This window comes from Diadema setosum, chromosome 8 (genome assembly GCF_964275005.1).
Source record: "Diadema setosum chromosome 8, eeDiaSeto1, whole genome shotgun sequence".
NCBI classification, from domain to species: domain Eukaryota; kingdom Metazoa; phylum Echinodermata; class Echinoidea; order Diadematoida; family Diadematidae; genus Diadema; species Diadema setosum.
In genome coordinates, this window is record NC_092692.1 from 12,537,008 (window position 1) to 12,556,150 (window position 19,143).

A 19,143-nucleotide genomic window follows, 5' to 3' on the forward strand; every position below is an offset into this window, starting at 1 on the left:
GGTAAACGTGTCACTCTATTTCTTTGTAAACAAAATTAATATCATGACAAAAAAAATAATAAATAGATAAAAAATAATACATCTGGTGTCCTGTAGTATCATTCAAAAATATTGGTAATGACCATTATACCTTCTCAGAAATCTTTACCACATGAATTTTAAGAGATTATCCTAAAAGTAGAGCCAGAATACTTGTTTTTGGTTTGTAATATTGGTGCTTGCCAACTCCTTTGCATTCCATGCTGAAATGTCTGGACTTCTTCCTGTCTAAACAGTATCACACTTTTGTGTATACTCTTGCCATCCAAAACAACAAAACAATGCCAGTACCAACCCCCAGGATATGTGAATTCAGCAAAAATATACTGCTAAATCAAACACATGTTTCGTTACTGCTGCTGTTAACAGTTAGTGAGGATTTGATGACTTAATGTGTTCTGCTAGAAGTCTTTGAAGCTTGTGATATCTGTGCAATAAATGAATTGATTGATTGATTGATTGATTGATATCTGGTTGATATAATGTTTTCCTTTTGAACTTCTTTTTGTTTGGCATCTGCCTAACTAACAAGCATGAGCTCTCTCCCTTGAAGCCAATACCAACATTTTACTAATATTGCTATGAATATTACGAGCAGCTTTTACAACACAGTGTACTTTGGCAGCATTTAACACATACTAAATGTGAATGTGTATCATACTCTTCCTTTTATTTAAAAGAAAAAAAAATGATTTGAAGTATCATGCAAATCTAGTGAGGTGTAGAGTGGGTTTGATATGTGATTGTTGTACCACCATGTCTAATAAGGAGAAAGAAAAGACAGTGAAGTTTTGTGTGAAGAAATTTACTTGTTGTGACCGATAGCAAGCAAGAGTATCCAAAGCAAGCCATTGGATCACTCATTCGGCGCTCTGCTGACTTTGCATTCTTTATCGTAGATACATTAAGTGCAGGTGGGAAAAACACCCACCAAGATATTAATACAGCAAGTGAGGTTACCCTCTGTGTCTGACGTTTGACATTTCTGGAAGAAATTTGTTTGTGTGTCCAATGTGTCTTGTTTAGGCAAACGGATGGCTGTATGAAATATTCCAGTTATCAGTTCATCGGACGATTCATGGGCCTACACTTCTCAAACACCATCACATACATGTGTTAGCTGTACATTGATTGTTTATTTTCTATCCTTATAAAGTATAGAGCCTTCAATTTCATACTAGAATTTTTTGTCTATTCTTGTAATAGACATGGCCTCCTCCTCAACATCCTCTCCACGGAGTCCCCCGCCCCCGCCCACATCCCCACCGCCCCCTCCACCACCGCCGCCACCCCCTCCCCCTCCACCGGTCCCGGGAGAGGTCAACAATAACTGGACCAGAGAGGGGAAGATGTCGGTCAAGAGGCTCAACTGGGAGAAGCTACAGGACACAGAGAATACTGTCTGGAGTGGGGTAAGAAAGACGCCCACTTTTTTCTTTTTTTTTTAATAAAGTGTTCTTTCAAGGTGCCATTGTCCTCTTCTTCCATCTCAAAGTGACCATTGTTAAATATGAGAAATTCTATTGTATTTACATGCTAGATATTTTTTATTTCATCTTCAAATATGCAATGACTGGATTTAATCATATGCTGTGATTAAAAGTACAGTTTGTCATCCAGCAAAGATAGTCAAAGCTGGGCAGGTTATAATAACCATCTTAGATTAGGCTTTGGTTGACATTTGCCCGCACTTTAAAGTGATAGTCTAGGTTTTGATTTTGTGATGGATGAAGGCATCCTCAAACATTTCATCTACTCGCAATTCATATAATTATGAAAGATGATAATCATACATAGAAGTACATGAAAATTGTCACAATGCATATATCTATCCAATCAAAATTATATTTTCAATCCTGTCGGTAAAATTCTTTTGGTCAGATTCTGTGGCTCAAAAACAACTTGTCAAAATATCTGTTACAAAGTCTTTTTGTACATCATCATCCTCTTAGCTTTCAAGTGCCAGAGATCAAATTTTTGTGGTGTGGTACATTCATATTGTCTCTTGAAATTGTTACCATTCCTCGTTGAAGTTTCATGAGGTGAAGTGAAAAATTTCTTCTCACTTGAACCCTTTCTGTTCATACATGATTCTTTGTATCAGTTGCAGAATTCTCTAAAGCTTCTAATTGGTAAAGTTTTTAACTTATTTTTAAATTGGCAACATCTTTTCAGAGACTAAAGTTCCTGATTCCACTCCTGTCAGCAAAGTTTGGTAGTTTTTGTTTTTGTTTTTTCTCCAATAAAAGAATGATAAGAAGTGAAATTCAGAAGCGAAGATTGAATGACAAATGATAATATTTCATGCAGTGAAATTATCTTGGGACTTGGATTTGTTAATGTGTGTTTCTGCCATGTCCTAGATAACCTAGATAAGACATGCAAACTGATGACTCTATGTGTTCATCGCTGTCACTGAATTCCTCTCTCATACTTTACCTCAATGCTTCAGCTGGGAGATGAAGATGGCTACTTCCATGATGTCATCAAGCATCTTGAGCTGGAGGAGAAATTCAGCACAGTGAGCAAAGGGAAAGGTGAGTGTGCTCCCATTTCATTCTTAGATGAAAATGAATTCCAGGTACTCCATGGTTAGAGGCTGTATTGAAGCCACAGTTACAGGAAAGCCATAGAAAAACATTGCCTTTAATTCCAGTCTCTTGGCTGATGTTTGTTGACAGCACAATATGTCAGCCCAAATTGGTAAGAAGTATCTGAAAGACATCAATTTGTGGAAAATTATTCTATTCATTATGATTTTACATTCAGAGAAAGAAATTAAAAGAGGAAACAGACAAACAAGCTCATCAATAAAGTGAAAAGGGGAAACATACTAAAATAATCAATGGAAAGTAAGTTTAATTGGTGGTTACAGATTTGGTTACATTGTTGGTGACAAAGAGTTGGTTGTTCTTGTGTAAAAAAAAAAAAAAAAAAAAAAAGAGTTATGGAGATCAGTGTACCCAGAAATGTCACATGGGCTTGTGTAGCATACACAGAGAATATGCTGTAGAGCATTGCAGACTTATTACAGTCTTGCTCTTCAGATAGTAACTAAAAAAATGTGCAATCAACAGTTGTAACTACAGAGAAAAAAATACCCCCACCCATAGTGTGTATAGGGGTATGTAGGGATCACTCTGAGGTTGAATGGCCCAGTGGTCGGACGTTCTTTCGGTTTGTCCATCGCAAAATCTTGCAGATCAAACTACTCCCTATGAAGACATGCAGACTTATCTTTGTCAATATCAGATAATGGGTTACCATGGTGACAGCATTTTTAATGAAAACATACGGAAATATTGCATATTGGATTAGCTTGCTCAGTTTTTGAGCATTTGACCTGAGATTTGACACATGTGACCAGTATAAGTTTTACAAGAGCAAAATACTTAATCTGTCATCAATATTAAACAATGCGTTGCCTTGGCACATTTTTGTTGTTGTTGTTGTTGTTGATAATAAACATACAAAATATTGTGGATTGAGCTACAGTAACTCCCTCAGGTTTAGGTGGGGGTATAAATCACAATCAGTGATACACAGTTCACATTATATCTGGGTTCTTGAAGTCAGATCCTGTTGAAGTTTTCCTGATACACCTGCATTCCTGTGTCTTCAGACGAAATATATATGTTGTGCTTTTCACAGAGTTTGGCCCAGGCAGAGGTGGAGTAGGCAAGCTAGGTCAGATAACCGATTTGTTGTACTCTTTGTTAAATTCATCTTCTGATGCATCATTCTTTTAGTTTCAGTAGAGCAAAAAGAAAAAAATAAATAGTAGAGCTTTTTTTTCTTTGTTCATATGATTTTAACTCATTTTGTTCTTCCAGTGTTTTTTATTTTGTTTGTTTGTACTGCTTTGTGAAGTCTGAAGTTGCATAATAATTGCATTCAGTGTTCAATATGTGCTTCGTTCTAAGAGGAGATAAGGCCAAAAAAAAAAAATGGTTTGTTTGCCCTTCGCGACCGACCGAAAATCACGGAAATTTCGGGTCGCGTTTTTTTTTTTTTTTTTTTTTTTTGCTCTTTCAAGTTTATTTTTTTCCACAAATTTCACCTTCTACAAATTTGTGAATGGTTTTAAACCCAAAATTATCCATTTTAAGCTAGAGAAAGAATAAAAAAAAGTCTAAAAATGTTTTTTTTTTTTTTTTTTCATCTCATCGACCCGTCGTAATTGTGTTCGGGCCGCGCGGGTCCACAGGCTACGTTTTACAGCATGCATTGCATGCTACAATGTAGCAACCTTTTTGGCTCACATGCGTGCACGCGCACGAAATCCAATCAATGCATGTATATCATGCACTTAGTACAGGTCTGCACACTGGCGACCAGTAGTCGCGCTAGCTTGCGCATTGGCGCTGCTCACGCACTGCCATGCCATGCATGTACAGTGTAACTGCTTTTCGTTTGCTTGCGATCGGCGGTCATGCCAGACAAGAAGCATTGATAGAATTAGAAGCGCACGCATTTCTGGGTCATTTTACTCACGATCCGATCCCGGCTTCGCAGCAGCGTGGCAGTTGACATGTTAGAATTAATTTACTTGTGTCGATTTTTAGAAAAGTAAAAACATATTCGATATTCAGCGATAGAGTAAATGGATCTGATTGCGTTCAGTTTCATTTTACACAGTCATTTCACAAATGAATATTTTCATTCGTTCAGAATGATCTCACAATGAAGATAGGCGCAAAAAGGATCACGAAATCGGCCATTCCGTGTACTTTTTAGGAACGCATGCACAAAATGTGAAGAGATAATACTAGGGAGAAAAAAAATCATGAAATCATCGCAGTCCCGCTTACATATTTGAGGTAGAAATCGTCCCAAAAAGGATCATGAATTCGGCCGGCCGCGTCGTACACCTTTCAAAAGCTCATGTACGAAATGCGAAGAGATTATAGAGGAGAAAAAAATAAATAAAGGACACATTTGGTACGTGCATCATAAAAGATTACAGCCGAATAAAAATTCATGAAATCAACGCAATCCCGTTGAAATTTGAGGAAACAATAGGCGCAAAAAGGATCTTGAATTCAGTCCTGCATGCCGTGTTGGTTATCAAAACGCATGCACAAATGCGGCGAGATTATCGGGAGAAAAATAAAAAACACATTTTCACCCTTCTGGTGCGTGCATTACAAAAGATTACATCCGAAGTAATCAATGAAATCGCCACAAACCCGTTGATATTTGAGGTAGAAATAAGCGCAAAAAGGAACGTGAATTCGGCCGTGTCGTATACCTTTTAAGAACGCATGTACGAAATGGAAGAGATTAGCGGGAGAAAAATAAAGGACACATTTTCATCCCCTTTTGGCGCTTGCATCATATAGATTACAGCCGAGTAGTAATTCATGAAAATTTCGCAATCCCGTTGAAATTTGAGTAAACAATAATAGGCGCAAAAAGAATTTCGAATTCGGCCCAGCATGCAGTGTATAGTTTTGAAAACGCATGCACAAATGCGAAGAGATTATCGGGAGAAAAATAAAGAACGCATTTTCAACCCTTCTGGTGCATGTATCACAAAAGATTACAGCCGAAATAATTAACGAAATATCGCAATCCCGCTGATATTTGATGTAGAAATAGGCGCTAAAAGGATCGTAAATTCGGCCATGACGTATACGCATGTACGAAATGCGAAGAGATTATAGGGAGAAAAATACAGGACACATTTTCAACCCCTTTTGGCCCGTGCATCATAAAGATTACAGCCGAATAATAATTCATAAAATCATCGCAATCCCGTTGAAGTTTGAGGAAACAATAGGCGCAAAAAGAATCATGATTTTTGGCCGTGTCGTATATCTTTTAAGAACGCATTTACGGAATGCGAAGAGATTATGGGGAGAAAAATAAAGAACGCATTTTCAACCATTCTAGCTGGTGCGTGCATCACAAAAGATTACATCCGAAGTGATTTACTAGTATGAAATCGTCACAATCCCGCTGACATCTGAGGTAGAAATAGGCGCAAAAAAGTATCACGAATTCGGCCGTGTGGTACATCTTTTAAGAACGCACTTACGAAATTCGAAGAGTTTATCGGGAAAAAATAAAGGACGCATTTTCAACCCCTTTTGGCGCGTGCTTCGTAAAATATTACAGCCGAAGTAATTTATGAAATCGTCACAATCCCGCTGATATTTGAGGTGGAAATGGGCGCAAAAAGGATTGCGAATTCGGCCCTGCGTGTCGTGTACCTTTCAAGAACGCATGCACAAATGCGAAGAGATTATCGGGAGAAAAATAAAGAACCCCTTGTATCGCGTGCATCAGAAAATATCACAACTAAAATAATTCATTAAATCATCGCAATCCAACTGACCACCAAGAGCAGGTTACGCAGCAAGTTCGTGCGCCGATGTTTAGAAAAAGTCGCAAACGCATTTGATACAATCTGATTTTGTTCATTATCATTTTACACTAATTCACAAACAAACATTCTAATTTTTTCCTGTCTTTATTTTTAAATTTCTTGTGCAATAAATAATGCAAGTTTAAAAAAAATATTAATCTGTAAAATGTACATGGGGGGGGGGGTACATCCATAAAAAACAAGAAAATAAGTTTGCAAGTCATTTAATGTTTTTTAAAATGTTGTCGTTGTTGACCGGTAAATTTTCTGTTCGGACCTGTAAAAAATGGTAAAACGGGACATTTACCGGTCCGACAGAGACAGGTCGGACCGGCAGAAAAAATGGGTTAGTGTGCAGCCCTTCACAAGATGGCTACTTTTGCAGCATCCGTTACCAGCTGTCATGGCACCAAAACTGTTTGGAGTTCAGTTGCCAGCATCTCACTGGAAGGTACTTTTTTTGGAGCTGTTTGCAAACTTTAACAAAAATGAACGTTATAAGTGTTTGTCAGTGAGTGTTTCTGCCTCGCGTACCGGGCCCTATAGCAAGACGTAAATTTGAATGAATCTCTTGGATTTTTGAGTGCATTGACATGGAAAAAAGGGTACCCTGATATAAAAAAAAAAAAAAAAAAAAAAAAAAAAAAAAACGACCTACCGACCCTCTTGGGTTTTGGCAATTAAGGGCAAACAAGCAATTTTTTTTTTTTGGCCTAAACTCAAAACACACAGCTATAAACAAAAGCTTGCTTGACGCTAGGCTAAATAATGCAAATTAAAAAGATTTCAGTAAAAGAATTTAACAGGATGAAAGATTTCCGTAAAGCTCGCCGGTGATAGAACATTGCACCAATCATTCATTTCATCACAGCTGTTTGTAGCATCAAAGACTAAGTGATATGCTTTGAATACACTGCTGATATCGATATGCCAACTCAAGGTTCAGTAGTCACAGTACAATGATAACTTGTCAGGAAGTCACAAGCAGAGCATGAGTTTGCTCTGTTTAGGTGTATCTTAAAAACTGAATGATATCCTTTGAATACACAGCTGATATTGATGTGCCAAACACAAGCTTCAGTTTTCACAGTGCAGTGATAACTTGTCGGGAAGTTACAAGCACTGCATAAGCTCCGTTTAAGTGCACACAATGAGTGTAATCAGATTATTACATCTGACCAACAAGGATACTTAGTGAAGACCTAAGACTGCAATTCAATTGAATATTAAATTCATCAAAACTAATATGCAATTCATCAAAGCTAATATGAAAGCTGGAAGAGCTGAACAAACAAACAAACTCAAAAAGGCAGGAGAAACACTGACATGTACCACATTCTTGTTGCACTAAAACCATTAACAGTGTCGTAAAATGCTGGGTAATTTCTATGGATATCACAATGCCTCAGTTATGTGTTGCTATTTCTATTCCAACTTGTTGTTACCTCATCCATTAGTTTGGGTTATAGTAAAAGGAAATATTGGTTTTGGTCGAGCACTTGGTGGTATACCTAATATTCTCAAGCTAGGTGTCTGGATGTATATTCTGGTGATTAGAAAATCTTCAGTGTTATTCTGTGGAATGTCCCCTGTCAATTTGTAACACAGCAGAATCACACATTTCATAGATTTTAGAATGTTTATGAGGGCCATAGGAAGTCTGGATCACCTGTTGTAAAATTGTCTTGTGTAGTCTTGTCTTGCCCTGTGTGCAATCAAGTGTTGCATTATATTTGTTTGTGCTGTTTATTGCCGAAAGTTGTACCTAGTGCTACTCCATTCATTGCTTTTGTAGGAATAGGCAACAATTACATACTTCATTTGGCTACTGTAACAACTGCTTTAACTCATTGTAGAAAGTGTACTCATATGTTTCTTTGTTTGTGTCCTGTGCTTTAATTGTTTAAGAATGCAGTAGACCACAATAGAAGAGTGAGGTTTTATCAACTACCTCTCAATTAATGGTTTTAAATATGCTTTTTATGTGCCAAGTTGTTTCAAAAAATTTGCTTCAAAATCTATCTTCCGTTAGCTTCACTAAAAATGAGAGCCAGAAATGGTCACCCAAAATATTACTTACAGTAACAGCTTGCATAAAATTTTTCTACATTGTCGTACCAAAAAAGAAAAATAATATATGATTAATCTTATCATAGTGAGAACTATCTATATTTCATCAGAAAACTCAATAAATGTTCTGCTCTTTGTACTCCACTCATTTACCATACTAAGTTTGTTAATTTTCTGTGTCTGTTTCATGTTTGTGTTTGTATACAATACATTTGTGAGGGTCTTTTTTTTTGGGCCTCCCTCTGAGTATTACAATTACATATAATTTTTTTGCGCTTTCCTAAATTATGTAATGTTTAGCATATGTGTTGCTATGTTTTGTTTTGTTTGTTTGTTTTTGTTTTGTTTTGTAATTTGCTCATAGAACTTTGTAAAAGAGTTTTTGATGTCAAAGCTGAGCAGTTATCACTCTGTCCACTAAGATTTCTGCCAACATTGCGTTTTGTTATTTTCTTACAGCACTGAATAGTCCAAAGGACAAGAAAAACCACATTTTTGTCATCAACCACAAGAAGGCTCATAACACAGGTAAGACATTTTGGAATGTTTCCAAGAAGTACATTTTGTAAGAAGGAGATAGGTGAGAAGTATGGGTGTGTGTTGTGCATTTATGATTTGGAGATTGGGTGAAGAGGGGTGAAGATTTCCTCTTGGAAAGATTTATCTGCATGTTTGCCTGTCTGTCAATGTGTATGTGTGTCGTGTGTTGTTTGTATGTCTGTGTGTCTGTGTTTATTTGTGTGTTTACATCTAGTCGTATATTTGTCTGTTTGTCAATGTGTGTATGTTTGTGTTTGTGTTATGTGTGTGCATTTAAATGTGTGTGCTCTTGTTACATATAATTTATAAATGTGTGTGTAAATGCATTGTGTATGTGTAACTTAAGTATGTGTGTGTGTGTGTATGTTTGTCAATGTACCAGTGCATCGTTTGTGTATGTGTGTAAATCAATCAGATAATTCAACTCTGTCCCTCTCTTCATCTGTTGCCATGGCAGCCATCCTCTTGGGTCATCTGCGAGCCCCCGTGGAGGAGCTGAAGAGAGACATCCTGACCATGGAGTGTCGGCGTCTCTCGGTGGCCCACATCCAACAGCTAGCCCAGTTTGCACCGGACGACTCAGAGGTGGGATATAATATATGGGCTCTGATTTTCATGATGGTGCCCTCTTTGGTTACATGTACAACTCATGTGTGGTCTTTCTTGTTACTGTGGGGGTAGTGGAAACTATGCCTGAAAATACCTGCTTTTTCCTAATTTATTGTAAAATACAGTCTTTAACCCGTTGAGGACGGACTGATTTTGCTATAACACGCATTTCCCATAAACACCTGCCCAAGTATTCTCGGGACTCATCTTCAATGGGAAGGTTTGGATTAATCCAACTTCAAAGCTCTTACACAAAAACTGATAGATTACTTGTATGATCAAGAGTCATGTTATCTGTCGAAGGGGTGATTTTAATTTGGTATGCAAAGATTTATCTATGCAGATATTGTGAATCTTATCAAGATTTATCTGTGCAGATATTGTGAATCTTATCATTGACTTAAATAGTAGAATCGGTAGAACCACATGCTTACAAGATAACTTGCCCATTCTCTTTCAAAATGTTTTGTGTAGGTTGCCAATCTGGCTCGCTATGCTGGCCAAGCATCACAACTGAGCGAACCAGACAAGTTTGCGTATGAGGTGAGTGAGTGGTACCATGATAGCAAATTTCCATTGGTGTCATTTCTATTGCAAAAGTCATGAAATAAATTTCTAAGTCCTTTTTTTTTTCTGACTAAAAGTGATACATGTAACCAGATTTGTAAAAACCCTGATGTAACTCAGTTTGAGGACGTAGGGAGTTTCATTCCCATGTCTACCCTTCATACCAAATGTTGAGGTAACCCATGGCTTGCTTGTGTCCTGGAGTGTACCATATTATACAAACTTCATTGTTAATCCAAAAGACTATAATGGGAAGATCATGAACAATAAGCTGATCAAATGGCAATTAGCAGGATGCTGATGACAATGATTATGATGATGATGATCATGATGATGATGATGTTAATAAAGAGGTGATGATTTTGATGATGTTGATGATAAGATGAAAAATGATGATGAAAACAATAAGGATGCACAGATGATGATGATGATGATAATAATAATGGTAATGTTGTTAATGAAAATGTGATGATTATGATGGTGATGTTGATAAGATAAAGATATAATGATGAGATGATGAAGAGGTGATGATTAGACAATGAGGATGAAGAGATGATGATGATGATGATGGTGATAATGATGATGAGGTGATGATGATAGTGATGATGATGGTGATGACGATGATGAAATGATGATGACAAGTAAGAGATGATAATGATGATCAAAGAGATGATGATAAAATGAAGAGATGATTATGAAAATGACGGCAATGATCAGATGACAATGAAGATGATATAATTTGAACATCTTCCAGATGTCAAGGATCCCAGGCTTCAGGCTGAGGCTGACTGCTCTCATGTTCAAGGCAGGATTCAACGAGAAGGTTGAGGAGCTGTCAGGCTGTCTGTCCGTCATCCAGCGGGCGTCGGCTGAACTGAGGCACAGCCAGAAACTAGCTAAAGTCTTGGAGGTAAGTCTTGTCACAATGTGTCTACAACTACCCCATTCCTAGGAGTTCATGTTTAATATACTTAAAAAGTTTTTGAGGTGGCAAATCTCCCCCCTCCATTTGTATCGGAAATTGTGAGAAACCCTATAAAGTATTTTCTTACTTGACACATTTTTTTCCCAACAAGGGAAAAAATGTAGGATGAGTGTACATTTAAAATTATAGCAAATATGCATGTATGTTGAGCAGAAGTGCAGGCCTATTACCAATTTATTCAGTAATTGTTATTTTAAGCAAGAAAGTAATAATTCCTTTCTCTTTTTGTGACAGCTCGTCCTTGCAATGGGCAATTACATGAATCAGGGCAACCAGCGTGTTGCGGGGGCAACAGGATTTAGAATCAGCTTTCTAACAGAGGTGAGTGACCATGGGTATTTGGCATTATCATTTATCTTTTACAATATCACATGACTTCACATACATATCTTAATGCTGCTATCACTTTGATTTTATTCTTTAAAATTCTTTGGTATGTAACTTTTTCTTTCTTTTTTTACTCTTGAAAGGGCATAATGATTAAAATGTTAATAAGAGACTGAAAGTTCTTGTTATTATGCAAGAGGACTTATCTATGATTAGGAAAGTTTACAATGGCACAAAAATATAAGACAAGCTTCATACACTTTAAATATATCATTGCTTTTATATGATAGTTAGTGTGATTTGGTATTTAAACTGATATCCCCTTGTGAAATGTAAACTATATGAGTTTCTTATTTTTTTCTTCCATCACTATATGAATTCAGATTTGTCGCTGTTGGTAGGAGTTGCTGATAAACCATGTAAATTGTTGGTATATTGATGACATTGTTAGGGAAACTATGATAAAACTTGAATGCAAATAAAAAGAAGCTCATTCACCAGCTATAATTGATTCTGACCACAGCTGGATACCACCAAGACGTCCGACAACAAGGCCACTTTCCTGCACGTCGTGGCCAAAGCCGTCCACTCCAACGTGCCGGAGGTGATCAACTTCCGGGATGAGATTCCGTCGGTGCCCAAGGCCGTGAAGATCTCCCTCAGGCAGCTGGGTGAGGAGCTGAACAGCATCGCCAGAGAACTCACCGTGAGTCTATCCTAGTCTCTTTCTTGGCTTGTCTTTGCTTTCATCCTTTGCTCTCAGTGATCATTTCAATTTACATAAGCCAGGCAGGTTTCTGTAGCTTTCTTTGTAGTTTAGTGTGCTTAGTTTTTGTGGTTTCAGATGATGCTTGCCTTTTAAATGTGAACTGGAAAGGCCCCAGGCATAGATTTCACATTGTTCAGTGTTAAGATGCTTCCGTGCTGCATTTTTTTTTTCATGTAGATTTAAACTTATGTTTTGAAGTGGTATTTGAATGCAATCAAAATAGTTGGAGATCCAGTTGTGCATTTAAAACAAATGCCCCCCCCCCTAAAAAGAAAGAAAGAAAAAAAAAAAGATGAGATAATCCAGATAAGTAGTACATTCTTGTTTTTCAAAAAGTGTACATGATAATATCCTAGTTAAGGTTAGAATATCTAATAGTAGGCCTATTTGTTCTCAAAAAGCCTTTTAAACATGTTTCAGATATGTACAAATATTGCTGCCTAGAATTTAACTTAGATACTTGATGTAACACCGTTTTACCCATCCCTGGCTGAAAGAGGGGTACAAATATCTAAAGTAATAATAACCCTAAACCCCCACCCCACCTCCTTCACTTTTCTCCCAACCTTCCCAGGAGATGGATGAGAAGGTCCATGCCTTCAACCAGCAGGAGAAGGTGGTCAGTGAGGACGACCATTTCAGTGAAGTCATGGCGACGTTCCTCCAGAGCGCCGCCCATCACCTGGCCAGCGTCCAGGAGCAGTATGAGAACAGCCATGAGGAGTTCCTCAAGACGGCCCAGTTCTTCGGCGAGGATCCGTCCTCTACCGAGAGTGACAACTTCTTCAGTATCTTCTCGCTCTTTATCAACAAGTTTGCTGTAAGTTGGACTGAACCTGTCATCTTGATTCCGCAATTCTTTATCATCTGCATGCATTGTTTGATTAGATACCATTATATATTGACACTTTTGTGTGAGACCAGTTTCACTTTGCTTTGTGTAAAATACTTGTATCAAATATTTGTTTATTATCATTTTGTGAGAGTAGTTTGAGCACCAAGATTGAAGAAAATTCTGCACTGTGAAATTTTGGACATATTCAGAATTCTCCCAACTTTAAGAATTTGTAATACTATTATATAATTATTTCTATCGAAAGAAGATGAATAGTCAAGGGAGAAACCAAGAGAAACTGACCTAGGAAACACAGCATTCACACTTCATCTTGCATTTGAATTGTAGCTCATTGCTGTTTTGTAAAGTTCTGCAACAAGCCCTCTGTAGGTCATGTGATGTTTTGTGGAGTAATATGTGAAATCTGTCCACTTTTTGCAGAGCGCTATGGTAGAAATCACAATAAAGTACTTGCTTGAAGAACTGCATTTCTGTATTATGTTGGGTTTTGTTTTTATTGTGGAAATAACTGGAATGAAGTTGCATCATTGGGGACTTTTGTGAAGATGAATGTCAGTGACCTTGGTACAATGAAGGTGTCATTACTAGGAATCAAGTCTTTCATACCATCAAAAACCGGAATAAATGTGTCACAGCAGCACACTAAATATTAGATATGATGGGCACTCTTGGAATGTTTGGTGCTTGCTCTGTGTAAGGATTTTATGTCAGATTATTTGACTCACCAAGCTTGTCAGGTTAGCAAGTACATTCTCTGTCTTTCCTCACCCCTCTCTCTCTCTCAGAAAGCCCATGCAGACAACCAACAGAGACCTTCGTGACAGTCAGAACGGGAGACAGCGAGGGTAGGAGGATACAGCCGCACATATACCCAGACTTGCCCCAGCACAAGTGACTGTTCATAGATGTAGCTGATTCCCTTAGTAACGTGTGTTTGGTGCCCTGCACAGCATTTCATAGGAGTACACTCCTGCAGACGTGTAAAGGCAGCACACCCTCACGCAGTACACAGAGGGACCTGGAGAGTTTCACAGCAAAAATTCATGTTGACGTCGTACATGTATTTTCTTTAGTAGCTGTGATTCGGGGGATGCAGATCAGATGCGAGAAATGGAGAGGTTTGAGGGAGTACATGTATTTAATTGCACTCTCCGGTTTTTAATGAGGTACGTTGTACAGTTTATCGTGCCTTGAGGAGAAAAAGGGCATTAACTCCACAGCTGTTGAAGAGCATTGAAGATGTTCAGCATTTTAATTGACAAGTTCATGTAAACTTGAGAGACAAGCTCTTGTAACAAAGGTTCACACAATGTTGCAGGTAACAGGTGTTTTATTTATTGTGTGTTTTTATAATCATTTTTTTTCCTGCTTTTTATATTTTAGGATGTCAAAGCTTAACAAGTCAGAAGGCTGATATTTATCTCTTGTTTGATGTGTGTCTGGAAACCAATGGATCATGCAAATAAAATCTTGATAATTGAGTATATGTGGTCATTCACTTATTTTATGATGGAAAAAAAAAACTACAAAGGTCAAGGGTCAGAGGTTTTATTACTCACTTAATTACTCTAGAAGTATTCAATGTATGGTAGTTTCTTGGAACTGTGTTTGAATGTAAATTCTTTGGGGCAATTCGCAGAATTGCTTTGGTGCAAGTTTGGGGTACTTAGCATTGGTCATCTGCTGTGTGTACAAAATCGATATATTGTGCAAGAGCAGAAATGCTGAGAACATGCGGGCAAAATTTGAGGGCAAAGTTCGACGGTCATTCGTCAGTGTCATGCAGTTATAGTTTCACACACAGAACTCACAAGGAAATGTTGGACACAACATTGTCCAGCTTTACACAATAGAAGTAGAGTGGTACGGCAACTGACAAGGTCTTGGACAAATCAAATGATAGGTCAAGGAGTAAAGATCATGGATCATAGTCTACTCCCAAAATTGTGGAGTTCAAGCATAAGCTCCAGCTATGTTTCAATAACTTTATTGAACTTGATAAAGAGAGAGGACCTCCAGGGCAGTCAAGTCACTGTTTTTACATGAAGTCCACTTCAAGTCTCAGTAGTACAAGCCACTGTATGCATGTGCTGGGTACTGCACAGTGTTTCTTGCGCAGACCAGGAGACAACCCGACAGCAAACTTTTCCAGTTGTAAGATTGATTGTTTGGAGACCCTGAATGGAATGATTGTGTAAAATCTGAGGTCCTGGTATTTTGGTCTGAGACTTGTCAAGGGTAGCATATTTCAAATATTTCTAATTGTTGTTGCTTTTGAAGTGTGATGGTTTCTATAATTTTTTTTTTTTTCCTTGTAACTCATGCTTTGGAATTTGCTCTGTGTTCTGTGCATGGCCCGATAAGGCTGAACTGTCCCGCAACCAACACTGCTTGCCATTTTGTACACACACACACACACCAGCATTCAATTTGACGTGTGCTCAACCGAGTATTATACTGCACAAGTGTGGCAAATTCTCTCAAGTATCGTGCTTAGCTTGTGGTGAATGTTTTTGTTTGATTTCCATGATCTTTGGTTTCGTTTTTTGGAAAGTTAAAAGTGCTTTGTTGTGCTGTTCCTTGATTTCTGCTCTTGATGGTTGCTTGTGCCAAGGTACCTTGTATGTCAATCATATCATTTGATCACACACATTAAAATCGTTTACATTGCACAAAGTTGTTCTCTCTTGTGTGTGCGTGAATGTAAGATATTACAAGTGACATGTCAAAGTTTGGTAATCATTCATGTCTCTTGTATCCCATCTCATTGAAAGAATGATGATCGAAGGATCAATGTTAATCTGTCAAGGACTGGCTGATTTTGATATAACATGCATTTCCCGTATATAGACACCTGCCCGAGTATTCTTGGGGACTCATCTTCAACAGGTTAAATTTCCCACCCCAGGAAAAGAATCAAACAAGAACGTATTAAGCTGAATGCAGGACAAGCAATGTACACTATACCATTAAAAATGTATAAAGTTCATGAGAAAAAGGAAAAAAAAAAACCTGTGGCTTGGGAGATAAACTTTGTTTTAAATGCAGATGCCATGACCTTGTACTGCTACCAAGTGAAATCATAGTGAGATCACTTTATCGAAATGATCTTTACTATGAACTGTAAGGACTGAAGTTTGTAGCATTATTTTTGATAATGAGCAAAGCAATGGGGAAAATACATTAACCCACATCATACGTGAAATATTCCTTTTCTTTTTACTAGTAACCACCCGTTGGACTCAGTGTAGAGATACAAAGAATGAATGAGCTCAATCGCACCAAAACATACTTATCAAATTATATCACAGGAAAAACGCAGTGAAATTAGTCACATTTTCATGTCATATCAAGCTCAAATATTATTATCAAGGAAAAATGAGAACATATTTGTCACCATAAAATCTGTGACCAGCACAAGATAGAGTTTTGACCTATGAAGTACTCTTTATCATAGTACATATATTTGTTTCAACAGAATTCAAAGGGTCTGTCATTTTATCTTTATATTATTTGTGTGTATGTGTATGTGTGTTTGTGGTGGATTTGTTTACAAACAAAAGTGGGGTCTGAGATATGTGAGCCTCTGCAATGTAAACCGGTGGGCCAATAACTTTGCATGCAGTATTTACATTTCAATTAAAAAAATTATGAAAATAATGTGTTTGGTCTGAAAGTACACAAAGAATTGAAGGTTGTATCTGTATCAATATTGTTTGATAATGTTGTTTGTAATATACACGTACGTGCTTCAGCGTGTGAATTGTGCATAAATTTGTGATTGGATATTGTATAATTTATGTATAGTGTGTAAAGTGCTACATTGCATGTACAGTGTATTGAGCTTGCTGCTTTACTCACAAGCATTGTTTCATTACATGTTCTAGAGATAGGGCTGGCCTGCTTAATTGGTGTGAATGTGCTAAAATGTTTTTTTTTTTTCTGAAATGCTTATTGTTTGGTATCTTTACACACATAATTTTATATGGCGAGCATTTACGTATATCTGCTGCAATAAATGCTGACACAGTTTTTTTGATTGATTACATTTGCGCATAAGACGACTTTCACCGTTTTTATATTGCACTTACATGTGTACTTTGAATAATCCAAAAGAAGTAAACAGGTGTCCCTTATCCAAAACACTTTACATTATTGTACTGCCTTACATGGTATCTAAACACCTTGAGCATATTTGTATACATCACCTTGAGCGTATCTGTATACAAACACCTTGAGCATATTTGTATACATCACCTTGAGCGTATCTGTATACAAGAGTTACCTCCTGTGGGCTGAATGCCATTAGCATTTGTGATATTATACATGTCTGTGTTTAATTAATACATAGTACATGTTTAACAGACTATTCTGTGATGTCTTTGGAATTTCTTCTCGACACAGTATTATTGGTTAATTCTCTGCCTGACTCGCATCAAACACCTTGACTTTGATTTAAGTAATAAAACAACAGCTGTCATAACCAAGTGTGTAATGTCATACCATGCTCTGTTAACCAAAATACCTTGTATGTTGTAGTTCTGAATCTGGTTGTTAATAAATAGGCTAAAATCTATACAGAGAATATGTGCTAGGATAGCAAAGAAATCCAATAACAGTTTTGACAAGATAATACAAAAGTGTGCTAATATTAAGTGCCAAGGGAGATAGGAACCAGATTATGCTGGTGAGAAATTAACACCATTTAAATGAAATTTAAATGAAAAGAGTAAATTGTTCTTAGTGACAAACATAGATATAACAAACTGTAATAGTCTAATGACACTGAGGCGAATTTGCTAACATCCTACAGTAGTTCAAATGTCCTGTATAGGCCTAGTGCTAAATTGTTCACGTCATCTTCTTTCACTGGAAATTGTTACATAATCCTTACAATACAATAATTTCTTGTAGTAGCAACTGCCTTGGGACCAATTTAGTTTGTTTTGTGTCTTGTGTTTTTTATTTGTAGAATATTGGTCAAATCAGGGTTTGAAAATTACCAGAAAAAAAAAAAATCATGGAAACTTTGAACTTTGTAGCTTGTTAAGTCAGTGTGCTTTGTAACAAGAATTCATTGCATGGAAATTTTACTGGTACGCAAAAGATTCCTGCAGATTTCTCGGACCATTTCCATTTCTAAGGCAAAACGAAAAAGAAAAGAAAAGAAAAGATGAATAGACAGGTACAAATCTAGCAAGCTGCCTAAAAGGGTATTGAGGTCAACTATTGAATGAAGGGACCTTGAACATACACTGTGTTAAAGAAAACATTATTTCTGCCAGCAGTCCATAATGTAGTAGATGCAGGTTTTTGAAGTGATTGAGATGAATATCACAAGAGAAAAAGAAATCTAAACTGAAAATTTGGAATCGTACCTCCGTCAATCTTGACGCAGATCAATTTACCCCAGGTATGTATTTGTGATCACTGTACCATTGTATGTTAGTTACTTAATCCATCCATTAACAGAATCCTTGAGTATTAAATCAATTCATACTTCTAAATGACACGAACTCAGAAGCAATGCAATTGTCACTGGAGCCCTAACAAACCATGATGTAATGTGGAAAGTGCAGAAAATGCAAGTAACTACTATTCACAGAGACTTTCAATCTAATACAGTATCGGATTTAATTCACTTATTCCATTTGTGTGCCCACTCAAGCTATTGTAAATTCTGTTAGTCTTATTTATGCTTCACAAGATTTATCAATGAAATTCAAATGCATTTGTGACAATTTCTGTGGATATTATAAACTATATGATTCCCTTTACAGGGAAATTTCAGATGAGGACTACGCGTGGTTGTCCTAGAAAGTATTGCACAATTATTCATCGCGTGTCAGAATAAAGTACAAGGTAAAATTTCTGGTAGAGCATGCTGAATTTTTGTACCTGTAAATAAACTTCTTCCTTTCTTCACCTTGACTTTTCCTACTTTGATGTACAGTCAGTTGATTATATCCAGATTATGTGAAAATAAAGATGTGTGCAGAACTCAAAACAGA

General features: G+C 37.1%; 1 protein-coding gene across 1 annotated transcript in view; it reads left to right on the forward strand.

Moving 5' to 3' along the window:
- LOC140231858 (delphilin-like) overlaps window positions 1-19,137 on the forward strand; it is a 48,711-nt gene extending 29,574 nt beyond the window's left edge. The window contains 10 exon segments of the mRNA XM_072312009.1: window positions 1,246-1,451; window positions 2,492-2,576; window positions 8,939-9,007; window positions 9,477-9,604; window positions 10,103-10,171; window positions 10,950-11,105; window positions 11,415-11,501; window positions 12,031-12,213; window positions 12,851-13,096; window positions 13,918-19,137. Coding sequence (XP_072168110.1) covers window positions 1,246-1,451; window positions 2,492-2,576; window positions 8,939-9,007; window positions 9,477-9,604; window positions 10,103-10,171; window positions 10,950-11,105; window positions 11,415-11,501; window positions 12,031-12,213; window positions 12,851-13,096; window positions 13,918-13,953 — 1,265 coding nt within the window. The 3' untranslated portion in view covers window positions 13,954-19,137.
- Window positions 19,138-19,143: the final 6 nt, after the last annotated feature.